Here is a 26703-nt window from a genome sequence, read left to right as displayed (position 1 = left end):
AGCGAGAGACTCGAGAAACTATTAGAACTTTGGAAGCATCCGGAAGTCTCCCGAATTGGCCTACCACAAAAGGCCCAAATACATGGGAGGGCAATCGGTCAACAAAATAAAGCTTAAAAGCGTCCGTGTCTGCTAAGGAAGGTAGGCGCATTTCCCAATTCGGTTTTTAGTCTCGTTTGCGCTTGCGCTGGATCTAATCTGGTCATTGGCGATTATCTGTTTAATCGCCGTGCTCTCTCTTGTGTTCCTTTCCCGATCGAACAGGAGAAATCCGAAGAGGATTGAAATGGAGGAGGTGACAACAGCTGCGACGGCGGCGGTGGCGGAGGAAACTAAGAAGGCGTCGTATAGGTATTGGGTTCGTGATGCCAAAGATGGCGCAGCGCCACCTCCAGTTCCGCGTAAGCTCTCTGCCGGAGACGTTCCCAAGTTGCAATCCAATTCCTCTTCCCTTGGATCCGTCTGGAATCAGGTCCTTCTTCCTCATCTTTTTCTCTAATATCTGATTAATCCACTACCTATGCACGCTATTGACTAACATAGTGTGGGAGGTAAATATAAAATGCATAATGTGTGGGCGTGAGATTTGAACTCAAGACTTTTACAACCACAAAGGGGTACACTAACCACTAGACTACAAAATATTTAAAGTTTTATGAGGGGGTGAACTATATAGATTATTTAAAAATTAAATTTAATATACATGATTAAAAAACTTTAATCCTTTGTAAATAAATTTTTTATCCATGAAAATGTGAGATGGCAACTTACCACCTCACCCTAAAAAAAGTTTAAAATCATAGGAGTGGCTAAGCACCCCTTTCCAATACAGTACATCCGCCCATGATCTAGTTGTTGCTGCTCCAATTTACGGTGCTAATTGCTCAATGACTGATTTAATGTTAGCAATTTGTTATTGACATTTATGGTAAGCTTGCTGATTTAACTTCTGCTTATATGAAATTGTTTTTTGGGCAGGCTGGAACGTGGGAGGAGAAGAACCTGAATTCATGGGCAAGTAATAGGTTAAAGGTATAACACTTTCTTATTGATAGTGATGCTTTGTCAAATAGCTAATTCGTTTTTCCTTAGTTTAATTTAGTTGAATAAATAAGATATCTATTCAGGAGCAACAAAGTCAGAATGCTACAATTCCTGGTTTAAATCTCACAATTCAATTTACTTCACTTGGTTGAGTGATTCAATTTATGGTCCATGATTCATGGGTTGGGTTGGCGGTCACAGATCCGCTAAAATCTGTTAATGCCGATGTCATGGAGCTTATTTAGATTTTCTGCCTCCCATCTCATTTGGTTGTTTGTGCCAGAAAAAGATACAGTAGACGAAGCATGAAGCATGAGATAGAAAAAAAACATATGAGATGGTGAACTGTGAACAACTATTGCAACTAACTAATGTTTATGATGTAAATTGTTAATTAAGTAAATTAAAGTAGCTTGCATCTTTATGTTAGATATTATATAGCGTATTGTGATGATTTTGTAATAAATTCATCTGCTTTATGTAGTAATTAGTTGTTTAGTTCATTTCAGAAAGTTTAGTGAATCTTAAAAATTATATTCAATTGACGATTCACGAGTTGATTACATTGTTTAGGATTTATTGGGATCGTTGGGAACACTGGAGTTCTCAAGTGGGAATGCAAGTATTGATGGAGTCTCCAAATGTTCTGGTGATGTGAGTATGCAATTGTTTGTTCTGTATTAATTGTTGTTGTTGTTATTATGTGTTCATTGTTTAGTCTACAAAGACTCTCTGCAGTGACTGCAATGTTGCTTTTGCCTTTTTCTGTCAGGCATTCCTGGTTACTGTACGAAACAAGAAAAAGGTGAATTATTCTTATGAATTGAGTTTGAAATTCAAAGGTCCGTTCTTTTCTCTCTTCTGTCCCATCCTTCCTAATGTCTGTCTGCTGTCTTTGCTATTTGCTTTATCTTAGTGAACATTTGGTGATCTTACATGTTTATTCTCCTGCCACTGGAGTTGCAGGGGAATGGAAAATTAAGGATGAGGATACGAAGGTCAAGGGCCATTTGGATATACCTGAATTTTCTTTTGGAGAAATTGATGATTTGCAGGTATGAAAAATTTATCCATCTTCTCTTTTTCCCCTGTCTAGACAAAAGTATTATCTGTGATTCAATGATTGATTGGTTGCTCTTAATTATTGCAGATTGAAATAAGGTTTAGTGATGAGAAGAGTCTTGAAACAGATGACAAAATGAGGATCTGTAAGGATTTAAAAAGCTTCCTCACTCCTATTCGTCAGAAGTTGAATATCTTTGAAGATGAGCTCAAGGATAGGTAGGGTCAGTCACCAATTAATAGTCTGACCTCCCCAATATTTGTATTGCTTAGACCACAGTAGTTGCAAATTCTAGTTTCATCTGTGCCACATGAAGGTGCAATGTCTTTATTTTAAATAGAGGAGACATTTGAGGTGTAAGACTCATTTCAGCAATATTTAAGTTCCAATATTTCAGTATTTGTACACTTTATACGTTCGGTCTTAAAAATTGTCCCTGGGTTTTGTCCGTGCCATCAAAAGAGGCAAAAATAATTTAAGATCTAAAATGATTAGCCCATCTGCAATTTGGATGCATGATGATTAATTGAGACATTCAGGGTAAGATTTCGACTGACAGCCTGTTTGGTGTGGCTTCATTTTGGGCCCATTTTTGGGCAAAAGTTGCTGCAGTTTTTTTTTATTGGAAAGCTCTACGTGGTCAAGCTGCGCACATCTCATCCTGTGTTGGATTATACCCAATTACCCCCCCTGTGCTTTACAATTTTTACTGCCCCCTTGCGGCCTTGTGAGATAGCATGAGCCTCAACATGGTCTGCAGGCTGCAGCCCTCTCTGCAAATTTTTTGAATAAGAGACAAAGCTACCCATTTAATTTTTTTATCATCATTAAATTTTATTTTTAATCGATTATATTAGGAAAAGGAGTATCAATAAAAATAAATTAAGAGGAGAAGTAATTTTTAATTTTGAATGGAGAAATATTTAAATCACGTTTTTAACGCAGGATATATATCTAAATTTCTCCCGCTACTTTTAAAACATGGAGTCTTTTTTCCTAGATAGTTTTTGTTAGGTTAAATTTAATTCAGCAAGCAAAGCCTATTAGCGTAAAAGAAGGAAGCTAAATTAAGTCCCTTCGGATTTTTTCATCAAAATCATGCGTTGCCGTGTGCTGACCTCTCAAGTTCCAGTTGGCCGACTGAGACGCGGCGCTCTGTTTTTGTTTTCCTATTTGTTCCAAATTTGGGATATAATGATTAAATTTGTATTTCGTCTCTTCGGGGTGACCTAGGGCTTACCCCATCTTTCGAAGACTTTTGTGTACATCATTGCCTATAAGATGCCGTAAATGACAATTAGCATATTGAATAGCTGTGATACGCAATTACGTATGCATTCTGCTTTCTGCACACCAGTTGCTTTCTTTGTTACTACTAACCACATTTTTAATATATTCATACTAAAATAAGTTACATGCCATCTTTCCTTTCTTTGAAGAGGAGGGTTGAGATGCCTTCATTTTTTGTGCATCTATCATGTCTTTATTTTTTTAAACTTTAATAATTCAAAATTTAAAACTTAAAATTAAAAAAAAAACCGTTGGGTGTGATCTATATTATTTTCTCTATGTGCTCATAAAAAATCATTGCATTTCAATTTTGTTTTTATGTGAATTAATAAGTTCAAAAATCAACGTCTAGAAATCATTCACATTAGTGCGTTTTTTACAAGATCTTATTGACAATCAAAATAAAATTGACATGCTATAATTTTTTGCACGTGCATAAATAAAATGATGTAGATCATATCCAACAGTTTTATTTTGACTTTTAAATTTTAAATTTGGAATTATTAAAAATTTTAAAAATAAAGACATAATAGAGACACCAAAAATGAAGACATTTGAACCGTCTCTTCTTTGAAGAGTAGAACTAGGGTGCTCTTAAGCTCACCAAAGTGTTTGGTGAGCTTGACTCTAAAACCCATCAAATCAATTTCTAATGACGAATCCGAACCGTTGAAACCCGCCTACCTTACGTGTGATGTGTCTACATGTGAAATTTTTAAACATTCGAATTAATTTAGTATAAAGTCAAGCGGTTAAAAAATGTTCAAAAAATGAATGCACTAAAATTAATTTATTAACCTTCTAATTTTGACCAATTGACTTTATACTAAACTAATTTGAATGTTTAAAAATTTCACATGTAGATGCATCACACGTAAAGTAGGCGGGTTCTAACGGTTCGGATTCGTCATTTGAAATTGATTTGATGGGTTTTAGAGTCAAGTTCACCAAATACTTTGGTGAGCTTAAGAGGACCCTAGTTCTACTCTTCTTTGAATGCTATTTCTACTCAATACTTGGATGCTGATTTGACAGCTGCGTTTCCTCTACGAACACCCTTTTTAAGCTCACCAAGGATCTCCTCAAAAAAAAAGTTCTCCAAGGATTGAATTGTCCCTGACTAATGTAACCTTTGTTGTTGAATTTATATTTTTAGGGTTTGTTCTAATTAAACTTTCATTAATTAACATGGGTCAAACAAATTTACATTATCTGCGGAAAGGTTAAGATAAATAAAATTTGAAGATTATATAATGCGATTATTTTCCGAGAAGGTGCATGGTGATATAATTTATACATAATCAATGTGTACAGAAAATATATTTAGATAATAAATTAATACAAGGTTTATAAACATGATCAATTTGCATAAAGACTAACATAAATGCACTACCACCCAATACTTGGTATCTGTATTATTGATATAGGACCGGTGACGTAGCCAGGATTTTTATCAGGGATAGGCAAAAAAAAAAAAAAAAAATATATATATATATATATATATATATAGAGTTAGGCTGGGTGCTATGGATAGCATAGTGGCCTCTATGCTACGGCTCAATATTCGAGTTTTCAAAATCCAAACGGTCGATCCGAACCGTTCATCTTATTCTTCATATTAATATCTGCTTGGAGACCAAATTTTACATTTTTCTGAATTTTTTTACTATTTATTAAGTATTTTACAAAATTGTTGATCCAACGGTGGCTGCACAAAACAGTAAAACCGTTGGATTAGCGATTTTCAAAGTGGCTTAATAAATAGTAAAAAAATTCAGAAAATTATAAAATTTGGTCTCCAAGCAGATATTAATATGGAGAATAAGATGAACGGTTCGGATCGACCGTTTGGATTTTGAAAACTCAAATATTGAGCCGTAGCATAGAGGCCACTATGCTATCCATAGCACCCCAGCCTAACTCTATATATATATATATATTTATTGATATATTGTTATTATTATTATTTTTTATTTTTATTTATTTATTTATTATTATTATTATTATTAAATTTATAATTAGTATTTTTTGTTAAAAATTAAAATTGGTAAAAGGCTTCCTTTAACACAAAAAATCTCAGACACTTATTAAATAATTTGATAGTACTCATGGATTATTTGTATTAAATTTCTACAAAACTATTCAGGTTATTAATTCACCCCTTTAATGTTCTGATGCATGTATTACAAAAAGATTAAGAAAAAATAAAATAGAAAATGATTAAAAAGATAAGAGAAATAAAAAAAAACATGAAATATGATTGAAATGGAGATGTCTAGGTATGTAGAATTAGAGAAAAAGAACAAATTATGGAAGATTTAGATGTGTCCAGCCTTGAAATTATATTCCAAGAGCAGAGCAGAAAAGGGCACTCTATGTTTTTCTCTCATTAAATATTACAAGTGGCCCCCACTTCTTTCTATGTGTTTTTGTGTAAGCATGGTTCACAAAGACTTTTTAACAACTTTTATGGTTCATGTAAACCATTCTTATATACATTTAAGGGAATCATCTTCCTCATTCAATCCTGAAAAACAACGGGAAGAGAAAGAACAAAAAAGCTAAAATTTTCCGGCGAAGGAAAAAGAGATAGAAATGAGATCCTTTAAATGTAATCCCTTGCAACAATTAGGTTGATTTTACCGAGAGATGAGACCAAATCAGGGGTAGGCAAATTGTATTTCAGGGGTAGGCAGAAGCCCATATTTACATGGGGATATGAATTAAATTTTCAAATTCAGGGGTAGGCAACTGTAACAACATAGCTCCACCTCTGTATAGGACCAATAAATAAAGAAACTAATTTTCTTCTTTTCTAACGGGAGATGAGGCCTTTTGCTCCCTGTTCCAATACACCACCTTTTATAGAAGACAATTATGAATGTACTTTTTTTAACCATTAAATAAATTTAAGGACAATAGAAAAGCTAAATATAATCAGTTATACGCTTTTATATAAGAAATCTTATAATTTGAATTGTGATAGAATGAAACAAGATAATGTTTTCCATTTAGAAATTCTTGATGCTCGTGAGATATTGTTGTAGATTTATAATTACAGTAGAAATCTTATAATTTGAATTGTGATAGAATGAAACAAGATAATGTTTTCCGTTTAGAAATTCTTGATGCTCGTGAGATATTGTTGTAGATTTATAATTACAGTAATATTATCGTTACAATAACTTCATTTAAGAAAATAACAACAATCTAATTAGCTTAACAGTAATTATTTATATTCTTTTTTGGTGTAGTAGAGATTTGCTCTCAATTTAAAATTTTGAATCAGTAATAAAGTGGGCACAAGAAAGGGATGAAAAGGAAAGTTTTCATAAGCTGTGGCTAATACATTATTTTCATATCATAAATTAAAACTCAGTGCACGACAAACGATATATTTTTGGAGTTGTGCTCACCAAACTTTTTTGGTGAGCATATCACACCCTAGCTTTGCTCATATAATAATTTTAACTGCCATATTATTAAAAAGAATCTCATACGTACAAAAGAATTTAAACACTTCACAGGTTGAGCTTTCTTCAAAATCCCCAAGACATCTCTTGTACATCTCCCCGTTATTTGAGAAATGTTAATGTTCCTTCAAATTTACTGTACACATTTCTTACTATGAGAAAAATGTAGGTCTCATGGTCTTTGGACCTACTTTTGGGTTGGTTGGACACGGGAATCGTTCGATGCACTTTAAGATGCGTGTGATCCCGATCTGAGATTGGTGCGCACGAATTTTGAAGCGTATTGAACAGCAAATCGGATCCAAAAGTGGGAAACCCATTTTTACGGAGTAATTTTTGATGCGTACAGCGTTCAAATTTTTGATGGACCAAAAGGCTCCTGTCCAGCTCATCCCCTGCCATGTTTCTCTTTTTTCTATTACTTCGCTGTAGGGACATTTTGGTCCGCGAAAAATTCAAACGCTGTACGCACTAAAAATCACGCTGTAAAAACGGGTTCCCCAAAAGTGGGTCCCAACTCCCAAGACCATCGGACCTACTCCGCTGCCTCTTGCTCCACTGGATTCAACAGAGTTGTTGTCATCAATAATTCAAAAGGACATTGGTAACCCTATGATGGACGGACCACTACCACTGGGCCCTATCTCGGGTTACCATAAATCCACACAAAACAAACATCATTGCATCACTCTCCCAAAATGGCCGATTGCGCACCATTACATTCTTTTATAAGGTATCTGCGGATCTTCTATTGTCATTGCTTTCTAGGAAGTAGGAACGATATCATATATCCTTTCTTTGTAAGAGGTTTCCTGCAAGTAGTCCCAATACAAATCTATTAAAATTGAAAAGTAGGATTGAGTGAGTCTATGGTACTATCATATTACGATTTGGTACTGTGCTACGGCTCTATATTCGAGTTTTCAAATCCTAACGGTCGATCCGAACCGTTCATCTTGTTCTCCATATTAATATGTGTTTGGAGACCAAATTTTATATTTTTTGAAATTTTTTTACTATTTTTTAGATTTATTGAAAATCACTGTTTTTGGATGGTCCAGAATTTTCAGATCAAGTGATTTTCTAAATATCTAAAAAAATAGTAAACAAATTTCAAAAAATATAAAATTTGGTCTCCAAAAACATATTAATATGGAGAACAAGGTGAACGGTTCGGATCGACCGTTAGGATTTGAAAACTCAAATATAGAGCCGTAACACGGTAACAACCCGTGATATGCTTAGTACCATAGACTCACTCAAGTAGGATTTCATTTTTCTTTTAAAGTACGAGTTTTGCTTATCATAAAAAAGCTTGCTGTAGAAATTATGGATGTAGAAGATCAATCTTAGGGTGAATATCATTGTCAATTTTCTGTGTCAAGCTTTTTGAAGACAACGACCGCAAGGGAATTAATTTTAGGGAAAAATAATACAGGAGAACCTTTCTTGTTTAATAGGTCACGGGGAAAACCTTAAGAAACCAAAACGGGGTAAAAAAGAGAGAGGAGTCCTTTAATATTAGTGCGGATGTAGTCTGCACGAATCTTAAAACAGATCAGATGGTCGAGATTCATTACCTCAAAAGATTTTCTTTTGAGTTAATGCGGAGGATACGAATTCAGTCAAATTAGAGATGGTTGTGCCCTTAAAATTATCAACAAAAGACAGGGAACATTCGGTCTGCATATTTTGTTTGGCTTTTATAAATTAACCAACTTATCAGTTGTCAACTTAATATAAAAACCGGGACTTATTTATGAAGATCGAGAAATACTTGAAAGCCTTTCATCACATAACCTAATAAATTCCTTCTTTGTGGAATTCATATCATACGCAGTAACGCAAATTTTGAGTTTATGTAGAACGAATCCGAACTGTTCGATCCGTACTGACACAAATATTAAAGAGGCCCCATACATTGCATACGTAAATCGAATTAGCCTAAATCTAATTGGGCGGTCGAGATTTCAAACCCAAAATGAGATACTGGCAGGCCAAAATTTATTGTAATATGAGAATACCTTTTCTAGTATAGACATGGGATTAAGAACTAGTCTTTATTCTAGCAACAAAGATATATGATCTATATATGAGAGGTCATGAGTTTGAAATTAATCCGGATAAAAGAAATTATTTATTGTAATATCAAGGGTATTAAATATTTGAGTGGCGTATCCTCCAACATTTACTTGAAAAATAGTATAGACATGGAATTGACAATCTCTCTTAAACAGTGAGAGGATGATTTTATCATATATTATTCTCGAAGTGAAATTCAGTGTTGTAATTAAGCTGATGATTTTTTATGTGCCTGACCTGAAGGAATGTTGGGGGGGCAGCACAGTGAACGAGTGAGACAGGGACCGCAACAACTCAATGCGAAAAGACCAAAATCAAGAGGCTGACCTCCGTTTGTGCAATTTGTGCTAGTGGCAAACTGGCAATGCTATATTATATGAGACTATGAGAGTCGAGACAAAGCTATCACTTTCTCTCTTATTTGTTTTAATAATGCAACAATATTCCACCCGGACTAATCAGTGCACAGTGCGAGCACCGAGAATATTCCGAATCTTGTTCGCAAGATACTCTCGAATGAATCGCACACAATATTTTTAAGAATTAATATTGTCATGGGTCATGGCTTACACTTTGGTCTTAAAAATGTCAGATATTTCATATGTTCTCAAACAATTTCTACCGGGCTTCTAAATTTTTTAATAGTTTTTAAATGCGAGAATGTCATTTTATGTTTAATCAGTTTAATCGTTATCTAACTGTTAATTAATTTTTAGGTGTTTCTACTTTCTAGAGAATTTTCAGGATCCAAAAACTATTTAATTAGTTTAATAAGTTTAATAAGTTTAATCACTCATTTTTTTTCATTAAAGGGTCTCAATATATCCCAGCATCCTTTAAATATTTTTCGCGAGAAATAAATATGCGTCTTTTTATAGGGAAACAGATCTAGCTCGTGCCATTGTGTTAAGTCTGGAGTTCTTTTAATGATACTTTTTAAAAGCTTGATTTCTACCATGTTACTAGTTATGGTCATGTTCTGTGCAAGAGAATAAAAATAAACCTTTTCTTTTGGGCAACAATTAGGAATTCAAATATGATCTATCAAACTTTACAGACAAAATGGGAAAAAGAATGAGCCAGTCATGTAATATACGGATGATATTTTGAGATGCAGTTTTCAACCATAGCTTTCCTTTTAGAGGCAGGTGGAAAAAACAAAGGAAAAAAGTGTGACTTTATTGTCTAAATAGGCAATTGCCTTAGAGGTGATAGGTACGTACTTGTAAAGATACGAGTACTACTGTGCTAGTAAGAGAGTAGAATTAAATTAAGACATGACATTGATATTTTACAAGGATATAAATTGTGGCGTTTCGATCCTTATTTCGACTTACTCGCACAGCGTCATGTTCCATTTTGGTGGTCCGGGGTGACCTGGCCCATGATAGCGACACTCAAAAGTTAGGAGGGGAAAAGGTTCGATGCATTTTTCAACAATACGAAAGGCAACAACTGAGATAGACGTTTGTGCATTGGATCTTGTTCTCTGTTTTTTTTTTCTTTTTCTTTTTTTTCCTTCTCATCTCCTATCTGGTATGAGAATGGAGTAGGTTTGATTGTCATCGAATCTTTATTTAATTACGATGGATTTCAAGATCGTTCGATCTTCTTTAAGATATGTGCACACAAAATTGACACAAATAGGTACAAATATTAAAGTGGAGCGCACAGATTTTAAAACGGAGTGAACGGTTCTAAAATCCATCGAACTTAAAACAAGTTCGATAGACATCTGATCTGCTTCTCGATCCACGGTCGTCTAGTCTAGGTATGGTATTACTTCTTTTCTTTTCTTTTTTTTGGAAATCATGGCATGTGCTATTAATTTTTTTTTCTTTACTTTGTATTTCTCAACATAATTAAAGTATATTATTTGTATATCCTGCAGCGGGGTCATTGAGTCGGCTCATGTTAGTATTGGTTTATTGTTTTCTATAAACGGCTTTGATCAAACTTGATTGAAGTATGGTTCGAAATTCTTTGACCCATATCTAGGAATCTCAATCAATGTTCGATAATCCGATTCAAATTTACAAGAATAAATTTCCTATATGATAGCTTATTGATCTGCATATAAATATTTAAAAAGAATCCATATGTTTATTGGATTTACGTTTGAAGTTTTATACGATTCCAATTTGAAATCCATTGAGAATTCGACAACTAATGTTCTTCTGGTATATTAAATACGATCTCAATTATATCAAAGCTATATGGATACATAAATTAAAAAAATTAAACTTTAATTAGTAGTATAACTTAGTTTAATAAAAATTAGGCTCGTTATATATTTTAGATACTTGTAAATAAAACATCTAATATGATCTGACAATACATATGAATTCACTTTTGGATCCTAAAACACTTATTAGGTATAGATATAGATCTTATAAAATTTGAATGAATTCGCATTTGGATATACTAGAATCTGATCCAAATCTGAATCCATTAACAAAAATATCCGTACTGTTCACGGATCACTCCGAGTCTCCGACTCTACCAATATAGCTTGATTATTTATTTATACAAATTAATTGCAACTAAACTGTAATTAATCGTCAATTAGTATGCAATAGACCTCAAATAATATTAAATTTGAAACTAAATTCAACGAATCGTAATTGAATGAGCCGGATCAAAAATCTAGATACATACTGGAACCATTAAGTCATTGTTTTGGTTCTTGTCGGATTATGTTACGTACATTTACAAGTGAACATATATCTTTTTTTTTATTTTTCCGGAATTAATTGGCAAGCTGTCTTCTGAAGTGGCATATTCTGAGAGCACTCATTGTAAAAAAAACGCATGATTTTTTTTTTAAGTAAAAGTTAGTAGACTCAAATATTAAATATTCATAAAAAAAATTATTTATCTGATTTTCAAATCTGTAATTTTTAACACATAAAATATTATCTTTATCACTAAATAAAAACCTGACACACTATTTGCTCTTGATCAACGTTGGCATGCTATATGCCTAACACAAGCAGCTACGAAAAGAACTCAACATGCGATCTCGACCTATTGATTCATATTACCATCGGGCAGGAGTGCGTATCCTCTAAGATATCTCAACTTTTGCGTGACCGACGTGTCCAGTACCTATTCGGTGATAGATCGAGCAGGGGCCTGTATTATTTGTGCTTTGAGATTCGCGCAGAACGTATTTAAACGGTTGGAATTTTTCATAAAGTCATGCAAAGTTTGAGATAACTCCGAGGATACGAATTCATCGGGCAGTGGGTACATGCGAAAATAAACTAAATCATTGACGGTCCGTTATTTTTGGCACATATCGGAGATTCATCAGTAAACTCAGATATGCATGTTCGATTGATGCATGTTTTATGGCACTGCCTCACTGGTTAGCGGTGAAACTAGAAAAACCAGCGTTATCATCAACAGTTATTCTGATCACTGTCCCTTGCTTTTGAATACTAAACATAAACCATCTACTCCTAAAGCTCCCTTTCGTTTTGACATTCTTTGGTTGGAAGATCCTGAATTCTGCCGTCTTATGATTAAATGGTGGAATGAATTTCCTCTCTATGGTGAGATTGAGTTGAGTTGGCATAGGAAAATTAAATTCATAACTCAAAAAATGGAAGGCTGGTACAAAAATAATGAAGGTCAAAAAAAGAAAATTAAAAGAAATAACCTTGAAAAGCTGAAACAGCTAGAACTTTTCAAAGAGGAACGAGACCTCACAGATGAAGAATGCCTTCAGTGGCAATAGTGCCAACTCACCCTTAATCAAATCTATGATGAGGAAGAACGATATTGGAAACATAGATCCAAACAAAGATGGTTGGAAGAAGGGGACTTAAATACTAGATATTTTCATAAGTGTTCAACTCATAGATTCAAAAAACAATCCATTGTACATATGGAAATTCAAGGGCAATTGACTGATCAGATCGCCACTATTAAACAACACATTATTGAGTATTATCAAAGTATTTTAGGCTCTCCTGGCATCCAAGGAGCCCACTTACAATCTGATTTTTGGGAGGAGGATGAAAAACTCACCTCACTTGAAAACAAAGTGTTAGTTTCCTCCTTCACTGAAGAGGAGATTAAACATGTTGTTTTCTCCTCTGACAAAACGGGAGCCCCTGGCCCTGATGGACTACCATTTGGTTTTTACCAACACTTTTGGGACCTTGTTAAAACAGATTTACATTCTTTAGTGTTAGCTTTTGCTGCTAATCAGCTCTCTTTAGAACATCTTAATAAGGTTGTTGTGTGTCTAATTCCAAAGGAAAAGGAAGTCACTTCTATCAAACAATATTGGCCGATTAGTTTAGTTAATTGTAGTATGAAAATCATCTCTAAAGTGCTCACTGTTAGGTTAGATTCTGTTATGCATAGACTTGTAGATCAAACCCAAGCTGCCTTTATTCGGGACAGTTATATCTTAGATAATGTAGTGTTAAGTCATGAAATTCTGCATTCTTGTAAGCAAACTAAAGAGGAATGTGTAGTGATAAAAATTGATCTAGAAAAGGCTTATGATAAGGTGAATTGGCAATTTATGAAAGACGTCTTACTTACGAGAGGATTTGATCCTCAATGGATCTCTTGGATTATTAGATTACTACATAGTAGCTCTACTTGCATAATATTAATGGGGAATTATCTCACTACTTCTCGTGTCATCGAGGGGTCCGTCAAGGGGACCCCTTGTCACCCTTTTTGTTCTTGTTAGTTGGAGATGTTTTGTGTAGAATGTTTAATAAAGGCAGATCAGCTAACCTTCTTCAAGGTCTTGGCCCTAGTTTGAATAATGGTCAACGTATCACTAATTGCCACTACGCGGATGATACCATCTTATTTCTGAAGGCATTCCCTCGTAATTTAAAATATGCCCGTTGGACCATGCTTGGTTTTGAAGCTTTATCAGGTATCAAGCTTAATTTTTCCAAAACTGAACTCATTCCTTTTAATATTTCTCCTACTGACGGGCTTGTCCTTGCGGATATTTTTGGGTGTAAACTTTCCAAGTTACCTTTGAAATATTTAGGAGTTCCTTTAAGTGATAAGAAACTGACCACTGCTGAGTGGAGTTGCATTGTTGATAAAGTCACTAAAAAGTTGCAGGGATGGGTTGGTAATCTACTTTCTATCGGGGGTCACCTCACATTGGTAAATTCTGTCTTGACTGCAGTTCCTTTATACATGTTATCTCTTTATAAAATGCCTGTTAAAATTCGAAAACAGATTGATCGAGTTCGGCAATGATTTCTGTGGCAAGGTAATACGGGTCCACGTCTTTAATAAATTGGGACCTAGTTTGCTATCCCAAGGAATACGGAGGATTAGGGGTTAAAGATTTAAACCTCATGAATGTCTCTTTGTTAATTAAGTGGTGGTGGAAGTGGTCCAACCCTCACTACTCAGGTCTCTGGAAACAAATCTTGCTTGTAAAATACAATTAAAAAACACCCCTTTCTGCTATGTCTCATTTCTGGAGAGAAGTGACTAAGTTGCAATATATATGACAATTGAGTTGTACATTTCAGATTGGTTCTGGTCACACTGTTCAATTCTGGACAGATTCTTGGCACTTAGATTGCCCACTGTCAATTACATACCCTCATCTCTATGATTTATGTTCTAATCCTTTAGTTTGTGTAAAAGAGGTTATAGATTCTCGAGGGTCCATCCTTCAATTTCAACGGAACCTCCATGGTATCCTTCTCTCTGAATGGCAAGAGGTTGTTAGCATTATTCTTTCATGTTCTCTCTCTACAGCTGCTGATTTCCTTCAATAGAGATGGGACCCCCACTTGCAATTTACTACTTCCTCCTTATATAATTTTCTCTCTTTTAGAGGTATTCATGTTCAATTTGCTGATTTGTGGTGGCAAGTACCGCTGCCCTTGAAAATCAAAATTTATATGTGGTTATTATTTCAAAATAAAATACTTACCAAAGATGTGTTAACCAAAAAACGATGGCAAGGAGACTCACACTGTCATTTTTGCAACTGTGACATGGAAACATCCTTACATCTTTTTCTTAAATGTCCTTATATAGCTCAGATTTGGTTCTGGATGGGAAAATTCAAAAATTTTTATGGCGATTGGACTTCTTTAGACAATATACAGCAATTGGCTCAATCTATGTCTCTCAAAAAAAGGGAGGCCATGTTAATGGTTGTAGGTGTTATTTGCTGGTGCATATGGAAAACAAGAAACTCTATTTGTTTTGAAAATGCCTCTATTCCTATAATACGCAATATGATTTTACTAATTTGCTCCTTGTTGGATTATTGGACAGGTACAGAAAAGAGGATGACCATGCAGTTTACTCAGTACTGGACCCCCGAGAACTTGGACATGATCCCCATTCAATCTCTCTCCCCTTTGCCTGCTCTTGAGATGCCCCTTGGTACCACTTCCCAAATGTTGATACCACCACTCATGATCACCTGATAAGTTCACATTTCATTTTCCTTGTTGGCTGTTATGTTTTAAAGGGCTGTTTCCCTAATCCCTTAACTAGCACACTATGTTAGTGCTTTATTTTATTTCTGTTTGATACAATGGATCAGCTTCTATCATGCCTTCTCTAGTGCTTGGTATGTTTTTCGTTGTTGATGTGGGTTTTAGGATGGGTGTACTTAATTTCGCCTAGGGTCAGTGAGGTTCACCTTACAGGGCTGAACACCTTCACACTGCTAGTTTTCTTTTCTGTCTTCTTTTCTTAGAACTTTTGTATTCTGCATTTTATTCTCAATGGAAGGGCTTCTGCCTATTTTTTCTAAAAAAAAATCATCAACAGTTATCAAAACTTTCCTTTTTTTTCTCCAACAAAAAAACAAACAGTCAACATAGTAAAAACCTGAAAAGAGACAACTTGGCTTTGCACCGGACACTTGTATTTTGTCTGGTATCGCTCATATATGGACTGATTTGTCGAACTTGTACTTGTGAATAGCAGAGATCGGAAAAGACAATATATTTTTCTTTTACAAAATAATTGGAAAATAAGACTGTGGACATCATTTCACTTAAATGGAATTTAGACATCACAATTTCTACTCCATATTGGACAGACCAAAATTAAATTTGGAATACCTGGAATCTACGGTAAACCCAAAAAAAAAGAAAAATACTTACATCTTGGGTGAAGAGTAGAGGAAGGACAGAATGGAAAGATTTTCTTTTTTTTTCTTGAATCGTCTTTGATTGATAAAATTATATCGGAGGTGAAGTGTACATGGAGGAGAAAAGTTTAATAAAAATCGATTATAATTAATAAAATCGATTTTTCTCTCTATTTTTCTTTTTTAAAAAAAATAAAAATTGATTTCTCTCTCGATTTGAGGTGTAACGGATGAAAATTTTTTTATTGTAAATATTTTCGAAAAAAATGACACAAATTCTCAACTTTATATCTTATATATATAATTTTCATCCAAGTTACTTTATCACAAAGATACATAAACTACTGAATTTTTCATTAACCTTATAAATTTTAATTAACCAAACAAAAAATAAGACACAACGAAAATTAAATTTATTTTTTCTCACTAATTATTCAAACATGAAAAGATTATATAAGTTAATCTTCATTTTTATTCAATTCTATTCCCTTCTATTCTTCACCTCCCCTGTCTTCCCTGCTCTCCATCCTAACAAGGTGTGTTAATTTAGTTAGATTGTAACCAAACCGATTATAACGTAAAATACATGACCTGATTCAATTTACAGCTCAAGTTGCTTCAATTATACTGTATGAGAATGATATGGTATTTATCATTTAATAAATTAAAATTATTTTAGTATATTATTGTATTTTATTATTTTTTTACTAACTTTTAGTTAGTGAACCTTTTTTTTTTTAAGACTACACATCCACACACTATCCGCATTTCTATCATATATGCAACTCCACACCTTTGTAGTGACGAGTTGCACGTATATTGAAAATCATATTTTAAAATATTGACTTTCGCTAATTGCTAGCATCCGCTTAACTAACTACCGTGATATCAATATTAGAAAAAAAAAAAAAAAAAAACCCCCTCTAAAACTAAGCCTCGGAGCTTTTGTTAATTTGTGCATTATTTTATCAAATATCGTACACGAAGAAGTGCCGTGGAACGATGTGGAATGATTTTTTTTTTTTTTTTTATCTGTCAACAGCCTTAGAGATGGTAACGGTTTGGCCAAGTTTTTTTTTTTTTAATTCTTATTGCAGCCACACTATAAGTCTCCGGTGTTACGGTCACCTGATTAAATCTGGTGACTTAAATTATGAAGATATGATAACCAAACTTGCAGTGAATTGAGGTAGTTCATTATAATTTTTTGTGTAATATAATCCACGGATTATTGTAACTATTATAATTCTTAAATCTACGAAATTTGATAATTTAAGTCACTCGGCCTTTATTTTAATCTAAGAATGGATTTCAAACACTGCTAATTGATTTTTGCCTTTTTATGTATTTCAGGAAGCATAAAAACAGATTTATTTTTTCTCAAAAAAATTTGGTTAATTTAGACCCAAAAAGGTCAGATTATAGTCGGAACTTGCATTCTTTGTGGAACTTTCTGGGAAGAGTTGTCCACCCTTTCGTTTGTTTAACACGAAATATAAATTAAAATTAAAGATTTGATAAACATTTATTATTATCGAAGCAAAACTAGCATCAATAATTTATGAATTCGCTGGTGAGTAAAATATGAACAAGTGGCTCTTAAAAAATATTTTATTTAATTAAGCCTATAAATCAGTAAAGAAAGAAACGTTGAATTTGATGGACAATCTATGGATGCTAAAGAGTTCAGTAAATTTTGTACAAGGCAAAAATCTGCTAAAATATCTAAAATCAGTTTGAACATTTTACGTCTTTATCTTTTAATATTTTTTCGTGCTTGAAGTAAGATAAAGAAGAAATCATGAGAGAGAAAGATCAAAAGAAAAAGGCAGAGAACCAGATGTCTGGATACAGCTGCTCTAAACCCAAAGACAGATCAATACAGGACGCTTAACTCACAATCATAGGTTGAAATTATGATTTACTAAGACTATGAGTCGCATTATATGTGAAACGGGTCACTGTTCTTAGTCAGGTACTTTGTCTTAATTAATGAAGCCGTTCGGCAACACAAGCAGAATTAAATCTTAATCTATACTAAGAAGCTCATGTATGTTGTTTTAATTAATGGATTTCGAAAGAATTAAGCGGCTAAAGAAACTAAATGAGTTAAAAAGAAGCTTAAGGAGGTTTGATGTCCCTTTGCTGAACAGCCCTAGTGTTTGTATCTGTTGCTTTTCTGAGAAAAAGAAGGTTGGATTCACATGAGATTAAAAAAAAAAAAACAGAACTAATGCTGAAAACTAGCTCTTTATTTCTCAACTATTTTAGAATATTGGAGTCCAAAGAAAAGAAATAATTAACTTAGTAATTGCATACAAAAAAAAATATATAATCTTTATTACTATTACGCGTGAATTTGTATTTTTAAATAACATACAATGAAATTAAAAATTGTAGTGATTATTGTGAATATGTATCTTTAAATGACATTTAACTAAGGAGGTTTAAGAAAGTTTTCAAAAAATATGAGAAAATCTTAACATCTGCATGTGGCAAATACGTATCTAATATAATAAGGCATAGAGTAATAAACATAAAAAGACGTAGAGCAACATCAAAAGATGCATAGAATAAAGAAAAAGATAAACTATTTAATTGAAAGGTTGATATTCAAATTCAAAATTTTATCTTAATTCATAATTATAGACAAATCAGATAATTTACTTGCTTAATATAAGAATGAAGAAATGAAAATATTTATTTATATTATTATTATTATTATTATCTTGATAGTAGTTGATACTATTGATATATTCTAATTAATGTCATTGTCATTATTATTACTACTATTATACAATATTACAATTATGCATTTTCGACTACAAATTTTATAAAATAATACATTCGCTCTGCAATCTAATTGTAACTTTCATATACTATTCTACTTTTAATATTAAAATAACAACATTGTAACGTCATTTCATTATTGGGCAAACTTTTGAGATTCGCGCAGAACGTATTTGAACGGTTGAGATTTTTGCAAAAAACACTTAAAGTTTGAGATATCATACGAATTCGCAAAATTACGGGTTTGGTAATATATGCCGAGCCAAAGCTGTTTTCCTCTTTTTCTTGAGTTAGATCCAAGTGCGGTAAAAGAGTAAAAGATAAATTGCGTGAAGAGATCTAAGCGACTCGTAATTGATCGATTAGCGCGAAATAGGGCTGGGCAAAAAAGCTCGAACTCGTAACTCGCTCGTAACTCGCTCATTTACAGCTCGTTTAACTCGGCTCATTTACAACTCAGCTCATTTACAACTCGAGTTGGCCAACTCGTTTAATAAATGAGCTGAGTTCGAGTTGGCCCCAACTCGCTCATTTATAACTCGAGTTACATAGTATTGGTCACAATAAATCTCAAAATAATCAAATCCGAATCTCTAGACTGTTATTTGTGCTTTGAGATTCGTGCAAAATATGTTTGAACTTGTGTTGTAATACTATCACTGGTTAAACGAGTTATAAACGAGTTGTGAGCCAATTCGAGTTGATAATGAGCTGAATTTGAACTTGTGTTGTAATACTATCACTGGTTAAACGAGTTGTGAGCCAACTCGAGTTGATAACGAGCCGAGTCCGAGTTGGCTCTATAACTCGTTATTACCATCTCAACTCGAGTTGGCTCGCTCGTTTATTAAACGAGCCGAGTTCGAGTTGGAGGTAACTCGCTCAAACTCGGCTCATTTACAGCACTAGCGCGAAAGCGGGGAACACGTGCCCAGTATTTAAATCAGAGAGACCCAACTTATAAGATTCCTTGGCAAGAGTTCGTTCCTTATTAAATTTTTCCTCCTATCTTATTGGGCAAAAACTTTTCTTCAGCCTTATCCAATTGTTATCCGTACGTGGTATTCTACGCATAGTCTAAACTTCGCGAATGCTACTTCCACACCATATTCGACGCACGTCTTTTAATATTTTCATATTGGCAGAAAAAGATACCTTGGGTTTTTTATTTATTTAGAAAATTAAATTCACCTGCTATAGTGTACTACTATATACTAAAGCTGTGTTGGGTGAAAAATTAAAAAGTGAAGATAACCAAGGATTATCTTTGTCAGAATGAAATATAAGTTATTTTTACTGTCTCGTCGAACATGACGTAAATATTTCTTTGAATGGACGTTTTTTTTTTTTTTTTTTGAGATATGCCCGTAGGCCCCACACACTCACACATCTTTCAGCCTTTGGCTGGGATCGAACCCACATCTCTCAAAGGAGAGTGGGGTGTCTTTACCATCTGCGCTACCCAGTGGTGACAATGGACGTAGTCAAGTAGGTGCCGTTGCACATCAAATTTCACAAGACCCCAACGTTTCGCTTGCTTCGTTATGTATCTAGAGAAAAATTCTATAATTTTCTAACTATAAATGCATAAATTTAGTGTGATATGTAAATGTATATATTTAGAAAATAATTACTGAGTAATTAAATTTAAAAAAATATTGTGGAAAACAGAGAAAGAATTCATATGACAAAGGCACTTGCATCTTCCAATATGCTAACGGAATGCATCCAATTTTCCGAGAAAATGAGGAAAGCAACAATTGAGAAATTGAGGAAAAGTTGCAATGGGGGGGGGGGGTGGTGAACATTTATGGCGGGAAGTGGGAGCCTCAGGGTCACGTGACGTATTAGCTTTTAGCTGAATGCAAGAGAAACAACTTGTTTTTGACGTATTAACTTTTAACTAGATGCAAAACAAAACTTGTTTGTTGTTGTCGCGAAGTAAAATTTATCTTCTCTTTTATTTTTTCCCTAATCGTATAATTTGAGGAAGAAAACAATTAACTACTGACCAGTAATACTCTGCATCTAACATCAATCATTTATTTATTTAATTTAGAATAAGTTTTCTTAGTCTCTAACTTTAAATCAGATACTTTTTAGTTACTGAATTTTAATATGTTCTAGTTTAGTTATTAAACTTCAATCTTTGTTCAAACTTAATCATCCCACTATTAATTTAATAATTTGGGACAATAGTTTACGCCTTCCTTAGTTCATCCGAAATTTGTATTTATACCATAATAAAAATTAAATAAACCAAAACACCCCCATTTAATAAGAATTTTAATTTTACTCAAGCCGTCAAACTATTAGCGGCCTCAAAGACTGGGAGCCACCAATTGACAACCTAGAGGCCTCCAAATGAAATAGCGGCCCCAATTTTTTTTTAATATTTTTTAGCACATAGCACAAGAGTAGTTTAGATTGAAATTAGCGACCCTATTCGTTTTTGTTTTTTAGCGGCGCAGAGAACAAAAATTCAAAAATAATATAATGAGTCAAAGGACTTCATATCTTCAAAACTCAGGTTCCAATATATGTTGGCAAACGTTTTGACCGTAGGTTCATCATGGGTCCCATCATTTTTTTCTCATATGTAAAAAAAAAAAAAAATTGGGGCCGCTAATTCATTGAGAGGCACCTAAACTGGAGCCGCAAGGTCAATTAGTGGCCCCCAGTCTTTGCGGTTGCTAAATGGTTTGGTGGCCTGGGTAAATTTTGAATTCTGATTAAACTAGAGTGTTTTTTTTTTCTTTTTTGTGTATATGGTAGAAATAAAAATTTCAGTTAGTTCATTCTCTTGTTTTTTTTCTTACTTGGCGATTTTTTTCTCCTTTTATTTTCTGATGATAAAATCATGGCTGCCACATATTAGTAGCAAGAAAATCAAAGATAAACTCCTTGTTTTGATCTTCATCATTTCCTTTACTTTCCTCCGATTTGAGATATACATGGCTTTTTCTCAACAGGAAACAAGAAAGAGAGAACAATATCGCTAATACGGATTGACTAAATTTAAATAAAGATTATAGTTAAATGACTAAATTGGTTAAATTATAGTTCAGTGACTAAAAGTAGTTTTATAGTAAATTTTAATGATTTATTGAGAAATTTTATCAAAAAATTAATGTGCATTTATCACTGCTAGTAGGGGTGCAAATGGGTCGGATATTATCTAACCGTATCCGTATCCATATTCGAAAATTAAATACGGATATCTGATATCTGAATATCCGTGCGGATACGGTTACGGATATGGTTTTGAATTTTAATTATTTGTATTCAAATAATAGATATATATCATATAGTTTATTATAAATTATGAAAATATTTATGTATATATATACGGATATCTGTATCTGTATCTAAAAATGATTTTACCACTATTCGATCCGTTTGCACCCCTAACTGCTAGTGCATATGTACTGTGCATCTCACTAAATTCATCATATTTAAAAATTGAACAAAGTATATTCATCGCTACAACTGGTTCATGCACCTAATCTTATTAATAAAATATAATTTTCACTAGTTCATGCACCTAATCATTAATTAAATATAAGTTTCAAGCCATGCATCGATCTTATCAATATTCAAGATTTCAAAGGGAAAAATTTAGAACGAACATATAACAATTTATCTCAGATAGTTATAATATAGAGCGAGTCTATGGTACTATGCATATTACGGGTTGTTACTGTGCTACGGCTCTATATTCGAGTTTTCAAATCCTAACGGTCGACCCGAACCTTTCATTTTGTTCTCCATATTAATATGTGTTTAGAGACCAATTTTTACATTTTTTGAAAATTTTTTACTATTTTTTTTAGATATTTAGAAAATCACTTGATCTGAAAATTCTGGACTATCCAAAAACAGTGATTTTCAATAAATCTAAAAAAATAGTAAAAAAATTTCAAAAAATGTAAAATTTGGTCTCCAAACACATATTAATATGAAGAACAAGATGAACGGTTCGGATCGACCGTTAGGATTTGAAAACTCGAATATAGAGCCGTAACACGGTAACAAATCGTAATATGCATAGTACCATAAACTCACTCTATAATATATTTATTTGAGTGAGTCTATGGTACTATCCATATTACGATTTGTTACCGTGCTACGGCTCTATATTCGAGTTTTCAAATCCTAACGGTCGATCCGAACCGTTCATCTTGTTCTCCATATTAATATGTGTTTGGAGACCAAATTTTACATTTTTTGAAATTTTTTTACTATTTTTTTAGATATTTAGAAAATCACTTGATCTGAAAATTCTGGACCATCCAAAAACAGTGATTTTCAATAAATCTAAAAAAATAGTAAAAAAATTTCAAAAAATGTAAAATTTGGTCTCCAAACACATATTAATATGGAGAACAAGATGAACGGTTTGGATCGACCGTTAGGATTTGAAAACTCGAATATAGAGCCGTAGCACGGTGCCAAATCGTAATATGCATAGTACCATAGTTATCTTATATAACTTGAGAGTAGGTCTGATGTCTATCGAATTTACTCTGATTCAATAAACTCAATTACCGTTTGATTCGAACAGTTTTGGAGCTCATTATATTCAACAGTATATTCGATGGGCATTAGATGTACTCCGTTTCTCATCTTATATCTCAACACATAAGATAAGAAGTCATTTTTCTAAGCTAAGAATTCTGATAACCCTCACTAGTTCAGGTATCTTGTTATTAACTTAAATGATAAATCACTAATATGTTTTTAGCTACTGAGATATTTACAAAAAAAAAAAACATAAATATAAATGGACAACATAATGTTATCGAAGTTCATATAGCTTTTACATTAATTGATTGATATTGCTCAAACTTAACTTACGATTTTTTAGTTACCAAGAAAGGATTTAAATATATAGTTTACATGCTATATCATATGAAAATTAAGTAGAATATTTTCTTCTCAACAAATAAAACGAAGATTTGGTAGAATATTTCTCAAGAAGTATTGCAAAAATAATATATTAAAAAATGGAAAGGGATTTATGGTGTTTGTCTTCTTCTGCAAGACTGCAACAGCGCTTCGAGCCTTCAACTAAAGAATTCTCATCCTCTGAGATATCTCATATTTTGCGTGACTTTTTGGAAAATCCCAACCGTTTCAATACGTTATGCGCGAATCTCAAAGCTCAAATAATAGTGGCCCCCACGTCACCCACGAATATTTACCGGACACGTCGGTCACGCACAAAATGAGATATCTCAGAGGAAACGCACTCTCAACTGAACTCTTTTAGTGGAGAAGATGCCGATTTTCTGTGGCATTATTTGTGACGTCCTTCGTATGGCCAAGTGATTGCCTCAGAAAACATTTCACAAAGTCATCTTCTCACGTGAGTTCATTGAGAAAGCATGTTCATAGTCTGAGAACCAATCTGCTAATTATATTTGACACGATATAAATATTTGTCACCTATAAGGTGTTTCAATATTTAGATTTTAGGCTGTCATATTTTACTTTGCTTTTACTGATAAAATTTACTTATTATTTTTCCCACATCATAGAATGGTTGTGTCACCGTGTCTGCTGCCTACTGCGTAGTGCCTATTTGTAAGTAACACGTAACAGCACGATTATCCCAGAAAATAGCGTTAGTGTTAATTGTTAAAACTTAAAACAAGTGGGGCCAGCATCAGATCAAGAAACAAGTGGGGTCTGTGCTGAGCTCAGCTTCCTCGGCAGTCCCTGATTTATATGGTCGTCTTCTGTTATTGGTCGAATTTTCATTTATTTTGCGCCTACTCGGTTCATCATGGATGCCATGTATGTTTACCAAATTTCTCTCTCCACTTGTAATTGATGGCTTTGCTTTAAAATAATTGTGTTATATTATTCCTTCACATCGGACATGCACACTCTCTGAATCTCAGCATCTTATTTTTATGGTTGCTTATATATTGTTAGTATATTTTGTTTTTGCTGAAGTCATTGATACCCCTATGTTTAATCAATATATATATGCCTAGCACAAATAATTTAAACACACATATAAAAAATATCACCATATATTATCGCATTGAATTTGTTTGGAAAAAAAAACTTTAAAAGTCTTTACATGATTATATTTTTTTTGTTAATAAAATATATTGTCATTAATTTGAAAACAAGATGCAAGAAAATTTTCTGAAATTCGAAAAAAAAATTAGAGTGGAGTTCAACCATTAAAACTTTTTTCGGTCGGAGATTTTACGATCTTATATCATTGTATTCTAGAGGTCCAAAGATGAAACAAATAATTAGGTCAGATTATTAGAATATTTTCGGTCTAAACTAATATACCTATCTTGTAAATAATAGTTTTTTTTTTTTTGACGGAGAACCAATCTTTGGTCTAGTGACAAATCCAATGTTTTCCGTGTTGGAGGTCGCATGTTCAAAATTCGGATGAGAAAATTTCTTAAAAATATTAAATAGTTATGTAACTTGACCTCCGACCTTTACTAAAAAAATATATATATACAAACAATAATGATTCTTGCAGAAGCAAAAACTTAAAATATATGTATATTAAATAGGATAGGCAGTACGAGCTCATTTCTCTTGTAATGTTTTCAATTTGGTTCATTTCAAAACTAAAATGAGGCACTAAAGACACTCATGCTCAATATTTCTTTCTTAAGAAAGCAAACAAATTTAAGTTATCTAATGTTTAAAATTCTCTTTGCATAAAGTAATAGTGTTTTGGGTACAATTCCGGGTATTCAGATCAAATTTTTAGATAAAACAGGGTATTTACAAGAAGATTGAGCGTTACGTCAGCTAATCGGCTGCCGGGCACGCCTGCTTCGATCTATTTCAATTATTATACCCTTTATGGTGTAGGCCTGTAGGGGCATTTTCTGTCGAAGGTTAAATAAAATAAAAGAATTTTTTTTTTCTTTCGTTCCCCGGTCTCCGGGTTTGTTCCACGCAATCCCTTCTTCTTCTTTTTTTTTTTTTTTTTTTTTTCTCTTGAGACAAAATATGAGAAAAAACTTTTTAACTTTTAACTTTTATGAAAAATCTTTGATAAAATTTATTACTTGCGATCTTCGATAAAACTTTTTGAATAAAAGATATCCTATGATTGTATGAAAGTAAAATGAGAAATATTTTTTATTTACAGAAACACACACGAAGCTACATTTGCATATAACAATAACGTGCTGAATTATTTTATTCAAAACATTAATTAATATTAAGTTCTAGAACTTCGACTCGAGTCCGATGCAATTGTTTGTTGCGTTACATTTTACCATTGCTTTGATGGTCTTTGGCCAAGTCTATGATATTTTTTTAAGGGTATTGCAGTTATAATCAAATTTAATGTAATATGTTTCCGCTAAAAACTGCCTTAGTACGTAGTAGTTATGCTTTTGTAGTCAGTGTCAATGAGATCATAGCTCATTGCAATTTTGTAACAAACATTTTGGTTTCTATATGAAACAGGTGGGGGATACCCACTTTTATCAAAAAAAAAAAAAGTTATAATCAAATTTAATGTAACCTAGCAAACCTGGTAGGACTTATATCGCATTCAGGCAGTAATATAAACGGATCAAATACTAACAAATAATAGTAAAATTGTATTTGTATCCGGTTTTATTGAACGGATTTGGATACATATACAAATCATATATCAAACTAATACGTATACAAATTGAATATTAAACGAATACGGATGCAAGGATCAAGGGCGGATGCAAGGATCAAGGGCGGATGCAAGATTTCTGTCAGAGAGGGGCAGAAATTGGGTTAAAATAATTTACCGGGTTCAAACCCATTAACTAATCAGATATCAGAGAAAAAAAAGAAAAATCAACATAGTA

The 26703-nt window shown here is 33.2% G+C and overlaps 2 protein-coding genes across 2 annotated transcripts; both read left to right on the top strand.

Annotated features, from left to right (window-relative positions):
• LOC144569884 (chaperone binding / ATPase activator) lies at positions 1 to 2501 on the top strand. The gene is made up of 6 exons (XM_078320367.1): positions 1 to 472; positions 979 to 1032; positions 1618 to 1698; positions 1817 to 1886; positions 2011 to 2099; positions 2195 to 2501. Exons 1-6 carry the CDS (start codon positions 287 to 289, stop codon positions 2327 to 2329), a joined length of 615 nt encoding a protein of 204 aa, XP_078176493.1. The 5' UTR covers positions 1 to 286; the 3' UTR covers positions 2330 to 2501.
• A 10167-nt stretch (positions 2502 to 12668) lies between these two features.
• LOC144569787 (uncharacterized) lies at positions 12669 to 14199 on the top strand. Its single transcript, XM_078320261.1, has 3 exons — positions 12669 to 12765; positions 12924 to 13308; positions 13686 to 14199. The coding sequence occupies exons 1-3, from the start codon at positions 12669 to 12671 to the stop codon at positions 14197 to 14199; spliced, it is 996 nt and encodes a 331-aa protein (XP_078176387.1).
• Positions 14200 to 26703: the final 12504 nt, after the last annotated feature.

Source organism: Carex rostrata, chromosome 18, assembly GCF_964058835.1.
Source record: "Carex rostrata chromosome 18, lpCarRost1.2, whole genome shotgun sequence".
Taxonomy (NCBI): Eukaryota; Viridiplantae; Streptophyta; class Magnoliopsida; order Poales; family Cyperaceae; genus Carex; species Carex rostrata.
This window is presented reverse-complemented; position numbering and strand designations above follow the sequence as displayed.

Bases quoted from the DNA above. Each gene is read 5' to 3' on its own strand.
- LOC144569884 (XM_078320367.1), top strand. From the start codon at position 287: ATGGAGGAGGTGACAACAGCTGCGACGGCGGCGGTGGCGGAGGAAACT. The intron at 1,699-1,816 runs GTGAGTATGCAA...TTTTTCTGTCAG, and splicing joins TCTCCAAATGTTCTGGTGAT to GCATTCCTGGTTACTGTACG. The intron at 2,100-2,194 runs GTATGAAAAATT...TAATTATTGCAG, and splicing joins GAGAAATTGATGATTTGCAG to ATTGAAATAAGGTTTAGTGA.
- LOC144569787 (XM_078320261.1), top strand. From the start codon at position 12,669: ATGAAGAATGCCTTCAGTGGCAATAGTGCCAACTCACCCTTAATCAAA. The intron at 12,766-12,923 runs GTTGGAAGAAGG...AAAGTATTTTAG, and splicing joins CATAGATCCAAACAAAGATG to GCTCTCCTGGCATCCAAGGA. The intron at 13,309-13,685 runs GTTAGATTCTGT...TGTTTTGTGTAG, and splicing joins TCTAAAGTGCTCACTGTTAG to AATGTTTAATAAAGGCAGAT.